Below are 14016 nucleotides of genomic sequence, written 5' to 3'. Positions count from 1 at the left end.
CTGTGGAACAGTTTGTTGTGTTTCATTTGTTTGTAGAAATTGTTGTTAAATACGAATGTGTTGTTTTTCAGAATACTGTTTAGCTATAATTAAACAGGTATTCTGTTGGTGTTTATGAATATTTGTTTGTTCATTGTTTGTTTTCGTTTCGCTGTTTAACGCTTTGCCGACAGCCTTCATGGCGTCATCGTGTTGTGTGCTTGTGTACATAGATACTGCGTCTTAACTAATGTGGCTATTTGCAGGATTAGCAAAAGGTGACAAAAGATTGAAATCAGTTTGTGTAATTAATGTAATAGAAATCAAACATCGTACTGACCATGTGTTTGACTGGGAGGAGAACTCCACTAATGCGAGAACCTGGGATTGAAAAGTGCGTGTATTCGAGTAGGGTCGCGGGTCGAGGGGTGTCAATAGCCATATAGGCAGCTTCTGGCTATTGACACCCGGGTGTCAATAGACACTACGTTTATGGCCCGTTTATTTATACTCAGCCGTAGTTCTCCATCATCCGGTACAGGTAATATTAGAGAATTTGTCAAAATTTTCCTTCAATACTCCTTTTTAAACCGCTCTCCTGATAGGCTTTTAGCTATTGTTTGTATAGTTTTCTATGTGTGACCTTACTCTCTTAACTCAAGCGGTGATGAAGTCTGCAAAGGTAAATTTTTGAAGTCGGTTTGTGGTTTTTGGTTAAAACAACCCTAAACTGCTTGACCCAGACCATTTGAACTGATTTGTTGATTCCTGCCAATGTAATTAATATATATATTTCTAAACTCTTCATTTCATGCATTAGCTTTTGACGTCGCCTGTGAGATGATCGCAGAAGCTAAGAAACTGAACCAAGCTGAGAACATCACTTACAGCGTTGGCGATGCCACAAGACTTACAACGTACACAGAGTACAGCAAGGCATTCGACAAAGCCGTCGCACATTATTGTTTACACTGGATTAAGGATTCTAAGGCGGCCTTGAAAGGAATATATAACAGTTTGAAACCAGGTGGTTTGTGTTTCCTGAATACGACACAGAAAAATCCTGACGTCATCGATACCTTAAGAGCTCTCGGCAACTACAATAATCCTAGATGGGATGCCTACATGAAGGTACCAGCTTTGATGATGATGGTCATCGTCGTCATGATTACGCTGATTATTATGCTGACGATGATGATGATCATGAACATGATCACGGTGATGATGATGATGATGATGATAATGTTAGTGATGATGATGATGGTGATGACGGTGAAAGTGATGATGATGGTGGTGGTGGTAGTGGCGCTGGTGGTGTTGGTGATAGTGATGGTGGTTGTAATGGTGGTGGCAGTGACCATGATGATGATGATGATGATGATGATGATGATGATGATGATGATGATGATGATGACGGTGGTGGTGGTGGTGATGACGGTGATGATGATGATGATTGATGATGATGATGATGATGATGATGATGATGATGGTGATGATGGTGGTGGTGGTGGTGGTGGTGGTGGTGGTGACGGTGATGGTGATGATGATGCTGATGATGGTCGTGGTGGCAGTGACGTCATGCTGCTCTTCTTATCATTTTATACCTTAATTGCTGACTGTCCCTGACATTATGATGCATTTTTCTGCTTAGTCCGAGACTTCATATCGACTCGGTTTATATAGAATATATGGTTGATTTCGTCAAAATTTGTTTACTTCTTAAACGTTATTCCCTTATTCATGCGATTATCATCTTGAGAAACAAATTAATAAATAACAGTCTGATGATTGCATCAATGAATTAAACTCAAGTAATATATCCGTTGCAACACGGTTTTTCGGTTTACACTCACGAGAAGGCAGATCCTCTCGACTTTTAAAGTTAATCTTATTGAGTATCCTCAACTTTAGCCGATTCCTTTACGTTAAATTTCACTAATTCGGAAAGTCCATTGAATTGCACATTACTAATTAGCTGACGTGAAAATGCTAAATATATTTCACTCCAGTTATATCATTGTATCATCAATATACATAGTAACTTTTATCAATATTGTTCGAATCCTTCCTGTTTTGTTTCACTAATTCGAAAATATCGTTAATTTTGCAAACTAGCAAGTACTTGTTTTAAAAAAAACTGCAAAGTGACCTCCATTAATTGTAAAATGACTTCTATTAATGTTACATCATAATATCTAATTCCCTAATTAGGAAAGTTCAGTTAGTATGCAAATGAGAAGTACCATTGTCTTTAAACTTCCACTTGACCTTGCAATCTGCTGTGTCTCCTTTATTAACACCTGGAAGAGATTCATAGGATATGATGCTTTCACCCTAAGAACATTTTCTATCTTAATAAATTAGAATAATCATGCAAGCCACGCCTATCAAAAACTGGCCAATTTTCGCCGATGCAAAAAACAAATCTACGTACCAAATTTTATTCCAATGTGATTAGCCGTTCTCTAGATAGCAAACAGACAGACAGACATCACTACGACAACAGCTTATACGTGTGTGAACACGTGATCTTATTACTTGAAGTGCAAAGTAATAGGCGTTAGATTGTGCAAAATACCCTTAATTTTGTTTTCTTCGTTTATTTTACAGAGTTACAAACATGCCTACTATCCATTCCAGGGCAGTGTTGATGACTACAAAGAAATAATTTCCAGTATTGGTTTTGAAGTCATCGATTGTACACAGGAAGTAGTCGAGTTACCCATAACTTTTGATGAAGCAAAAGGTGACTTTTTTACAGACTTCGTATTTGCTTCCTTTCAGATAATATTATCTTTTTTTTACAGGCTGATGTAAGGTAGTGTTGCCTTAAGGTAGAACGCGCCTCGGGGACAGATATTCGGACCCTCAAACTTTGACAATTCTTTTCTGATCTAGCACTTGTGGGGGTTCATTGTAAAGCTCTTGGTGTAAGAAAACTTTTCACCGTCTCAGGTTTTCGAAAATCGAAAATATATTTTTTCTCCATACTAAGAGTTAACACAGGGGTGGCGGCCATTTTGAATCTCAAATATCGGTAAATCTTGAATAATTTGTGTCTGTAGTACCAAAGTTTGCACGGTAACCCCCGATTTTTATTCTTGATTTTGAAAGAGAATAGTTGAAAGATTCTTGAAGGATATTTTGAGCAAAAGTTTAAGTTTTTCACTTTCGAGGCGCATACTACCTTAAAAATGAAAGACCTAAACTTTTGCCAAAACGAGGCTCAATGAAACGTTCACCCTTCTCTTACGCCCGAATCAAGAATAGACAGCAGGAGTTACCGTGCAGAGTAAGTACTAGTGAAACAAATTACCCGTCACCACCATCGTTGAGGGCAAGGAGCAGAATTGTGGTGACAGTAACCACAGTTGCAGCCGTGTTGATGCTGCTAAAGAGCAATGCGGTGGTGATGTCAATGAAAGCAGTAGCAGTGATAAAGGCTGACTCGCTGCTATGTTTGAGTTTTTCACCAATTGTAGTAGTATAGGAGTGACATAGAGTCATTCATGAAGTCTTCTTTTGTTCTTTTGTTCACAACGTGTATTATCGATAGAGAGCGAGTCAGTAGTTCATAACTGTTTGTTTTTTCATTGTTTTGTTTTTTTTTCAATAATTTCCGTAACAGTGACAGAGAATGATGCAATACTTTCTTGATTTTATTTCATCAAATATGTCTCTCCATTATTTTTCATGTGGTATCTTAAGTACAAAAGATGTGTTAAGTGCAATACGAGATAAAGACTTCTTAAAATGGTTATTTTGTTGGTATGAAGGACAGTCTATCATTATCTATCAGGTGATTTGTTCTTGACGATTCTATCAGTGTTTGACAAGTTTTTTAGAAAAGGCCTATTAGAGGTCATGAACATGTAGTATGTTGGAAGTATCCCACTCTGACCTACTTTAAACAGAATTCGGAGGGAAAGTGACAGCTGTTCGAAGCTACTCTATTGTTACACTTAGACAAAATTTTCACTCGCTCACCTTCCCGTTTTCCTATACTCACAACCAATAAACTCTCTGCCGTGTTGTCCAGAGTGGCTTTTGCTAAGGTTGGCACACGCACTTCTTGACTGCTATAAATTAAGCTGATAAATTAACGGCAGAAATGCAGACAAAACTATAAAGCCGTATCTGTACACGTCAGTGGATATTTCATAATTTTCCCATACACGTAAACGTATTGCTTTTTTGCATTCACATTTCAGAGTATTGTTTTAAATATATCACCAGATCTTTTCGACATCTTTGTATAAAAATTGGCGACACTGCTCATGATTCATGTACGAGATTAAAAAGCCTTAAACTGCTGCATGAAGGATGGTGACCCTCCCCAAATCGTACCACCCCCTGATAATTTTGCCAAAAGCTTAATGTTTCAACTCTGGCATTGTACGGCCAATGTTGTCAGATGAACAGGTTGACAGCGTTTTCTTTAACTTAATTCCGCGAGGTTGATCAATATATACGTAACAATGTATTTAATTTAGTGTGAACATCAGAATTAGTTCTGTCGTTTCACAGAAGTTGATTGGATTTTGGGTTCACATGCCGACGTAAATTAGTTATCGTAATCTGCTGTAGAATAGAAACTTATTAGTTGTTGAAAATCATCCAGGAGCTGGTTTGGTGCAAAGTCATCATTGCGTTCGCCTGCTTCTGTATTATCTGTGACGAAAATGTGATACTGTGCATCCTACGATTGCGATTTCAACATATTTCAACACATTTCAATTTTACTGGTTTGGTTACGAAACATATAAAGTGAACTTTATGTGATATCACCTAGGAAACGACGAAAGCATATTAAACTTACTTATCGCGGATTAGCAAGGAAGTTGTATGAAATTAGACAACTCAAAAAAGATAGCACTTTTAAAATACACGAACGTAATTCTCACTTCTGTTGCAGAATATTGCCCAAACTTTATGGGTCAGCTGGGAAGATTTCCTGATGATGTGAGAGAAGAATATGTGGAAGAGGCCGTCAAGTACGTGTTGGATACAGGCTATAAAGATGACGAAGGATTTACGATGACGATTTGTGTTATTTCGGCTGTAGCAAGGAAATAAGTGACAAAGTAAAATACGTTCTTTATTCACGTGAAAGTTTCCGAAAACCCCGCTAATACAGGCTTTGTATGTATGGTACATATCATGAGAAACACTGGCCGTTGCTTTTGACCGACCAATATTGGAGGTTTAAAAAAATTAACTTCATCGCATTGCCAGGTATTAGTTGCGCAGGGATTATCAAAAAGAGGCAAGACAGTCGCTTTGAGAAACTCCGAATCACAGAGTTGGTAGGTCTGCATAATTTCATGTTAATGAATATCTCAAGACAAAAATTGTTGGTATTGTGCGGGTCAAACCTAGTGGCCACGCTTTGCATGCTAATTGGATGTGTCACAAAATGGTTGTCTTCAAATTCTTACCCAGCTGAATCGTCAACTCGTTCTCCAAAAACATTATTTTAATATCTATTCTTCGGTATCTCTGGCTGCGAATCTTTTAATGCCAGCTACATTTTCTATGATAAACTTTCCATACTGTTAATCAGATTTTATCCCTTGCAAATGCCTTAGTTTTGCTCAGGCAATCCATCATTGCTAGTCAAGACACGGGTATAGCTTCTTGCACAATATAGCGAACGGAAATACCCGCAGAAAGTAGAGTATCTGAGAACCATATTTCATCTTTTCAAGTTGTTATGTTAATGTCTCGCTCTTATTTTACCATTTGCTCAAACTTACCTGAAGGAAAGTTTGTGTGTGTATGTATACATGTATGTGTGTATATACATATATATATATATATATATATATATATATATATATATATATATATATATATATATATATATATATATATATATATATATATATATATATATATATATATATATATATATATATATATATATATATATATAGTGATGGTTTGTTTATTGCATTTCAAGGCCTCCGGCCCATCTGCAGAGGAGTTACACGTCAAAAAATGCAAATAAATTAAAACTTTCAAATTTACAATACAAAAATAAACCAATCCGTAATTAACAATTTCTATATCAAGGATTGTCTACATTTAACCTACAAAGTATGTCTTTTCGCAACTGAAAAGCTTTAAACAGAAAAATACCAAGCTTACGCAATACACGTTCATCGGTAAGAACGTAATAAACGCTGAAACTTACATATATTTGGATGAAAACAGATATCTTCAGGTAAATACAATGATCTGATATTATGATAAGTGGGACATTCCAACAAAAAATGAAACTCATCTTCGACTTTGTTAGAATTACACATTTCACAAAATCTTTCAGTTGAAACTAAACCTACATGTCTACCTTTTTCTATATTTAAAGGAAGGCATGAACAACGGAAGCATGCTATTGTTTGGCGGATTTTAAAATTAATATTTAAAGAAATGTATTTCTCTGGTTCAAAGGCGCTCTTAAACTCAATATATGTACGCATTTTATTTATTTTCATAATGTTTCCCCGCCATTTGCTTGCAAATATCTTTTACCCTTTTCTCAAAATCACTTAAAAACATTTGTTTGTTACCAACCTCCTGTGCCAGCCATACAAAGCCAAAACCATAAGAATATAAAATATTCTTAATTGATGTAACCCAGTTATGCCTCCCTAATTCATCAAGTTGGAAAAGCATGACATATGCTTGGCGTGGTAATCTTGAGGAGGGTAGTTCTAACAACCTTAACCAAAACTTAATACAGCGTTTCAGAGAGAACACAAAAATAGGAAATCTGCCACATTCTCCCACAACAGCTTCATTTGTTGCACTTGGTGGCAAACCTAAAAAGGCCCTACATCACTTTCTTTGTATTTGTTCAAGTTTTTCATAACATTGGAAGCCCCATATTTCAGAAGCGTAAATCATAATCGGTAAGATAGTTGTGTCAAAAAGCATAAAATGTGTGTTACGTGGCAATCCTCCAATTTTTTTTTTGTCGCAACAGATAACATGGCTCGTGTTTTATTAGCTTGCTCCGCTAATGTAGAAACCGCTTTTCCCCATCTATTTCTAGAAGATAAAGCAATACCTAGGTATTTATAATAGGAAACAACTTCAATATTTTGACCATTCAAAACCCATTTTTCTGTGCGAGCTCTATGACCTCCATTACGAAAAACAATTATTTTTGTCTTATTAATATTTACAGCCATTGACCATTTACTGCAAAATTCACCCAAAATATTAATCAACTTCTGTAAGTTTACAACAGAGTCAGAGCATATTACAACATCATCAGCGTACAGCAGTGAAAATAAGTTGTACATATCTTGTGTTAATTGAATTACAATGCTACCAGAGTTTTTTAACGTGTCGTTCAATTCTTCAATAAAGAAAGTAAATAGTACAGGGCTAAGCATACATCCCTGCCTAACACCAGATGGACAATCAAAATAATTTGAAAGCTTAGACCCAGACTTTACACATGATTTCACATTACAGTACATGGAGCGAAGAATGGAAAACATTTTACCTGAGACACAGAGAAAAGAAAGCTTATAAAGAAGTAAAGAATGTTTCACACTGTCAAATGCCTTTGCAAAATCAACGAAAAGGCAATAAAATTTCCCACCCCTTACACTCAAATATTTTTGTATCATTGCGTGCAAAACAAAGATATTATCAACTGTGCTGTGATCTCTTCGAAAACCCGCTTGACAATCAGATTTTAATTCATTGAGTTCCGCCCATGATGTCAAACGCTCATTATATATTATATATATATATATATATATATATATATATATATATATATATATATATATATATTGTGTGTGTGTGTGTGTGTGTGTGTGTGTGTGTGTGTGTGTGTGTGTGTATGTATGTATGTGTGTATATATATATATATATATATATATATATATATATATATATATATATATATATATATATATATATATATATATATATATATATATATATATATATAGCACACACCCTTGGAACATATATTATGACTCTAATATTCGGAGTGGATACTGGATTACTGGGTTCTGTGGTTCATTCGGTCACAACTCTCACATACACCACAGAGCGGTTTGAAGACGTTTCAAGTACACATGTAGATTTTACATACGGCAAATAATGTCACCGGTTCGCCTATGGTTGGGGGAAATGTGCTTTATTTCGTTTGCTGGGAATATAACTTCGAGGGTACACAACTTCCAGAGTAAAATTGATCAAAAGCTGAATGAAAATAGCAAACAGAAACACGGATCAAGTGTGTGAGATATTTTGTGAAATGGTGAAAGTAGTCACACTGACCAACAAAATGGATCAAATGGTCACATGTTTTCTGTACAAATATACGAGTATCAGATACAATGGTTCAAGTGGTCACACTGATCAAGGAAATTGTTCAAGTGGTTACATGACCAATATCAAAAGTTAAGATCACAAGGATTTTCTAAAGTGGCTTTTTGTTAAGTGATAAAAACTATGACGTAGAAGGTTTACGTACAATCAGAGAAATAAATAAAATCTTAGCGGAGAGACATTATATGTGTTTCTTGTACAGATATACAGGTATCAGATAGACGACCTCTACAGTTCTCAAAATGGTTTATTTCGTATTCTACCTCTTAGAATATGCAACAACCTATTTAGCGTCAACATTTCCAGTATCTTCAGTTACATATTCGTGCAGAGGAAACCAATGATGTACAAAGTGCATCAAATACATTACAAGTCAGGAAAATATCAGCATTCTCAATGTTTGAAGCTTCACGTTTGTTAAATTGTCTTTCTACGCTTTTAAAACTTGACCAAAATGTAGGTTTTGTCCCACAGTTTCTTGTAGACATATTTCGGCTGGTTCTTTTGAACTGAGTTAGTGAAAGGTGATCCTGACCGGTTGTTCATGATGTAGGCCCACAAAGTAAAACAGTTTCGAGACTTTAAGGCACAACCAAGATAGGAGAGTAAAGCATACAATTTAACGTCATATATATGAAAATATTATTTTTGCCATATTAATATGAAGTACAAATAATGAAGTCAATAGGAATGTAAAAGTTGTCTCAATATTAGGGGAAATAGTTCTTATAAAGTCTCACTTCTATACTACAAGTTCAAATGAATACAAAGTTTTTACAACTGAATTGTAACAAAGTATTGGTCGGACAAGAGCAAAAAAATCCACATTATGTAAATATTTTATGTAAAAAGTAATATCAAATACAGGTTCATATTTTATGTAGTAATTTGGTGGTGAATAACTACAAATGGGACTTATATTTGGAAAAAATCTAAATATTATTATGTTTAGCTGTACATTTGGTCCATTGTAATGTTACCGTCATCGGCGAACAATTTGTCAGAAATGCTGGTGTGAAAAAGGAACATGTTTCCTTTCACTTGCTTGAAACAGCCGTGAAACAAAAGTGAGAAATACAAAGAAATACAGTGTCTATACTTTAATAAGTGTCCTGCCGGGATTACGAATACCTTTTGCGTACCTGTCTTTGTCACTTTCCTTAACTTTCGTTTCTCCCGTTTCAGTTTACTGAACGTATTTAAAAATCCAAAGATATCAATGGAACAATGCATTACGAATATCTTGAAGGTTCATATAGTTTCCGTCACAACGCATATGTCATAATATCTTTATTTTATACACTTCAAAATAAAAAGACTATCAACTCTGATATCCCAAAGCAAACAGTGCGGTATTTTATATGCGTGTTTGCTTTTACAGGAATTTAAAGTGAGTTTAAGCTGGATGTAGAACAGAGAACCCGTTTACAAAAGATATTACTTAAACACTTGTCACTGACGTCACTTCTACGACACCAAAGTTAGGTATACCGTAAAAAGGTATAATTATGTAAAATGACACTGATCAAAGACTTGAGAGGCTAAGACAGCTGTCGGTCTAGATTAACGAACTGTCCATAAAAATGGGGGCATTACATGTACAGGCAATGTTGATATCGATGCAACCACAGACAAATAGAAAGAGACTGTCAACGGGTATTGTTCAAGGCGTTAAGCGGTTAAGTAAGTCATCCATGTTCGCCTCGCCTCAGGTAGCTCTCGCCTCGCTTATCCGAAGAGTGCCGACCATGCACACTTCGGTAGTTTCCGGATTTTCGCCAATTTTTAAGTGAAAGTATGTTCGGCAAAGTTTGTGTTATTGTTGTCATGTGGTGCTGAGTGGAATCGGCATGCTGGCGAAAACGGGAAAGTTTTGAGCTTCGGGAAAGTGAGTTTTACCATTTTAAAAATTCCTCTCACATTTTTATGAATATATAATGAGTGTGTTTCAACCAAATTTGAAAATCTTCTATCGATACTGTCTGGTTTTACTCAATAATTTACGGTCAGTCATATCGTCTATTAAAAGTTGGTCATTGAAGGACGACGTGTTTATGAAACTGCGGGCCTGTTATGTTTTGATTGGCGTGACGCAGTGTTTCTGCCCTGAGAGCTCACAAAGTAAGTATGGTTGCTACGCGACTGGCAGCACGATGCCATCTCGTCGTACTTTTTGCATAATCTCGTGCAATTATCAACCACGAACAAAGGTCTCAAAAAATCTAACACCTGTGAAGCTCATTTCAGTATGAAAAGGCCATAGTCTACCGAGACGACCATGGAACAAAAGCCATGCCGCGTAGCTAGTCTGTTTCTTCTATTTGTCTGTGATGCAACCCATGTATTTTTTTCATCGTGATAATTTTTTAAGCTCACAGTTTACTTCTATCTCGAACCGATGCACCTTTTATCTCATGTCAGCATACTTATTGAACAAATCCCCGACTGTATCATCCAGACTAACACTGAGTAATGTCTCTTGAATTTGAAACCGTCACGTCGAATGCTGGTGATCAAATTACTTTGTTGGTTTTCTCAGCGTGTATATCCACATATGAATTTACGCCACAGTTTCCAAAGACTCAAATAACGCCGAAAGTACGGACAATCTAACTCTGTTTCTTGTCTTTCTTCTTTCCGATTTTCTCCCGGCGATTTAATCAATGGCCAGGTGTCCCTTCCCTGGTCAAATTGCAATCAGCTTTCAATAACGGTGTTGGTCACACACGGCATAAAATTTCTATGAACTGATTTTAAGGTCTGGTCTTTGTTTTAAATCGCATAGCTTTGATAGTATTTTGCCGACAGCTTTTGTAATTGTGAGAAACCGTCGCTAATTAGCTGTGTGTAAAGTTGCCCAAATGACTGTGGAAGTAATTTCCTTTGATACATCGCTTTTAATATGACGCTTATGTTTCGCTTATGGCGTTATTTCAACAGCTATCTCAGTCGGTTGAAATTTCAATTTCGCATGAATGATAACTTTAGCAATACTCAGCATCCCTGTTCAAACATATCCGCATGCAACGGTTTATTAGTCACAAACCTAACCTGTGAAATAATACAAATGTCAACCAGCAAGGAAACAAGATTCCTCACGTTCCGAAGTTAGTTACCGTGCTTAGTTTGGTCAAAGAGTTGATTTACCTATGTATAGATTCAATAATCATTCATGGTTCAGGCATGTGCATTCTTCCAACCTGCTCCTACCAGACAATCAGTTAATGTAGAATACGTCTTGGGAACACATATTCGAACTATCAGTCTCCCGTTTGTGCGGGCTGATTTAAAACTCTTGAGTAAGAAAACGTTTTACCGTCTCTTTTTTTATCGAAAATTTGATCCCCCTCCCCCTAGATGGCGGCCATTTTGAATTTCAGAATATCGGTAAATGTCGGTAATTTGTTTCTCTTGTAGCAAACTTTGCACGATGACCCCGGATACTTGATTTGGTAAGAGAATGGTTGAAAGATTCATTGAGGAAAGTTAAATGTAATCTTTCAGTTTCGAGGCGCATACTACCGTAAGAGAAAAGCGAATTTTACAACATCGCCTGCAACTAATCAAGTTCAATGGCAAGCCAGTATGCGCACTCTTCCGTACGAAAGTGAATTTTTCAAAAAAAAACACATAGAAGTGATGTAATCTAGACCTAGGTTTTTGTCCATTTCATGTTTTAAACAACACATACAACATAATTAAGACGTTTTCCTCATTGTCGTGTTGACATATATCTTGTGAAACGCGCTCCGGGAAATCGTTGTCTTGTAAAAGACACTTCAGTTCTCTGATAAGGTATTATTTGTTCGCAAGAGCTAGTAGTTTGCCTTCTCCGAAGTATGAATAAAGTACTCCTAAGTAAACTTCAACCAAAGTCCCTTTCTTATTTACAAAGTCATCACGAGACGGACAGAAAATTTTACCTTTTTCGGTTTTATCTTTTATCTTTTTTTCGATTTTACATAACCATATACCCAGAATTCAACTACACATCGGTATAAACGTATAATTACTGTAACAGTTGTACATTCAGCTCGTCTAAGGTTGTCTACCAGATTCACTCTGATCTTGCCCGGTGATATTGAGATCTGTGACATTTGGCTCAATTTTGCCAAATGAGAACACTATTCTCATACCTCTCCGAAATTGCTTGTATTTCAGAGCGTAAATAATCGGATTGATGGCCGAATTAATGAAGCCAAGAATGACGCCGGCTCTATAGAAAGAACTGCTAAAATCTAGCGGGACACCAAAACAGAACACCATAAATACCATTTGGTTTGGACCCCAGCACAAAGCATAGGCAAGGAACACCATGGTAAGCATCTTAAGAACGTTTTTGCGGGCTCGCTTCAAACCTGTACTCTGGCTGTGGTTCTGATGCACCTCCCCGGGGGCGATCGCACTTCCCCGCAGTTCGCGAAAGCAGCGTGTGTAGGCAACCGACATCACGGTAAGCGGTATGAGGTACTGGGCACACACATTGCAGATCCCGACGAACTGGCCGAAAGCGGGCGACTTCCAGATTTTCTTGGTCAGGCAGAGCCCTTTGTCGTAATGCTGCACGTACAAATTGAAAGACTTGAAAACCAGTCCGATCAGCCATTCGACGACAAGCATCGTCGTAACTCGCTTCGGAGTGAACATCGACCCGTGGTGAAGTGGATAGACGATCGCATAGTACCGCTCTAGTGTGATCACAACCAAATTCAGGCTCGACACCAGGAAGCAGGCCCAAAGGAGATAGGCCGATTTCCACACCCGACAGAGAATTTCACCAAAAGCATTATCTGAGGTGTGGGAGATGTGAGGACCAAAGTGGTACCCCACCATCAACACAGATGTGACAAGATCGATAACGGCTTGGTGAACGATCAAACAATTTGTCAGAGTACGTAGCGCCGGCACTTTGAGGAACACGAGACACACCAGAGCATTGCCAAGCATGCCAGATATCCCGATGCAACCTGACATGATATTAAGCCATGACAATACGTTTGGGTTTTCATCATCCCCATCTGTCGTGTTTCCTGATAGGTTGCCTGACATTATGTCGGGTAGGCACTCCTGAAGAACTGTTCGGTACCTTACCTACAAAATATGAAAAGTACTTAATACTTTAATGTCCGGAGCCCTCTATATGTAATTTACAAAATATGGAGTCAGGGGTAGCCAAGAAATTAATTGTTCGTCAGATGTGAAAACCGTGGCCGTGACATCCGATGCAGCAGTTCGGGCCGTTTTCTGGGTGTTTTGATAGGCAAACGGTTGTTGATGGCTGGCAAGCTAGAAGCTGGTCGTCGTCCCGATTGTTCAGACAGTATTTCACATGATAGGCAGACCGGTTGAACTTGCATAACGTACCGCATTCAGTGAGGTTTTGGTTGAACGTACGTCAGCTTACTGCGGTTCTGTTGACCAGTCTTCGATAATTTCAGAGAAATATATTTCGAGTTTTCAGCTGAACAGTTAGACAATATCGAACATTCATTTGTAAATCAATGGTGTACTGCCCAGTGCTGTCCACTATGGCTCTAACATGTCTGAGTGTACCCCTCCAATGGGGCAAAATATTTCATGTAAAATGTTAAAAGACTCTGTCCCATCCGAGGGTTCTGGAGGCTTCTTTCATTTACCATGATTTACAAATAAATTAACCACAATATCGCCTGACTTTTC

At 37.3% G+C, this 14016-nt stretch overlaps 2 protein-coding genes across 2 annotated transcripts; one reads left to right on the top strand and one right to left on the bottom strand.

Moving 5' to 3' along the window:
- Positions 1–365: 365 nt before the first annotated feature.
- On the top strand, positions 366–5755 carry LOC139130446 (juvenile hormone acid O-methyltransferase-like). The gene is made up of 4 exons (XM_070696238.1): positions 366–520; positions 800–1110; positions 2590–2725; positions 4895–5755. Exons 1-4 carry the CDS (start codon positions 472–474, stop codon positions 5053–5055), a joined length of 657 nt encoding a protein of 218 aa, XP_070552339.1. The 5' UTR covers positions 366–471; the 3' UTR covers positions 5056–5755.
- Positions 5756–12375: 6620 nt separating this feature from the next.
- On the bottom strand, positions 12376–13386 carry LOC139132160 (galanin receptor type 2-like). The gene has a single exon (XM_070698549.1). The coding sequence runs from the start codon at positions 13384–13386 to the stop codon at positions 12376–12378; it is 1011 nt and encodes a 336-aa protein (XP_070554650.1).
- Positions 13387–14016: the final 630 nt, after the last annotated feature.

Source organism: Ptychodera flava, chromosome 4 (assembly GCF_041260155.1).
Source record: "Ptychodera flava strain L36383 chromosome 4, AS_Pfla_20210202, whole genome shotgun sequence".
NCBI lineage: Eukaryota > Metazoa > Hemichordata > Enteropneusta > Ptychoderidae > Ptychodera > Ptychodera flava.
This window is presented reverse-complemented; position numbering and strand designations above follow the sequence as displayed.

Bases quoted from the DNA above. Each gene is read 5' to 3' on its own strand.
- LOC139130446 (XM_070696238.1), top strand. From the start codon at position 472: ATGGCCCGTTTATTTATACTCAGCCGTAGTTCTCCATCATCCGGTACA. The intron at 521-799 runs GTAATATTAGAG...TTCATGCATTAG, and splicing joins TTCTCCATCATCCGGTACAG to CTTTTGACGTCGCCTGTGAG. The intron at 1,111-2,589 runs GTACCAGCTTTG...TTTATTTTACAG, and splicing joins GATGGGATGCCTACATGAAG to AGTTACAAACATGCCTACTA.
- LOC139132160 (XM_070698549.1), bottom strand. From the start codon at position 13,386: ATGTCAGGCAACCTATCAGGAAACACGACAGATGGGGATGATGAAAAC.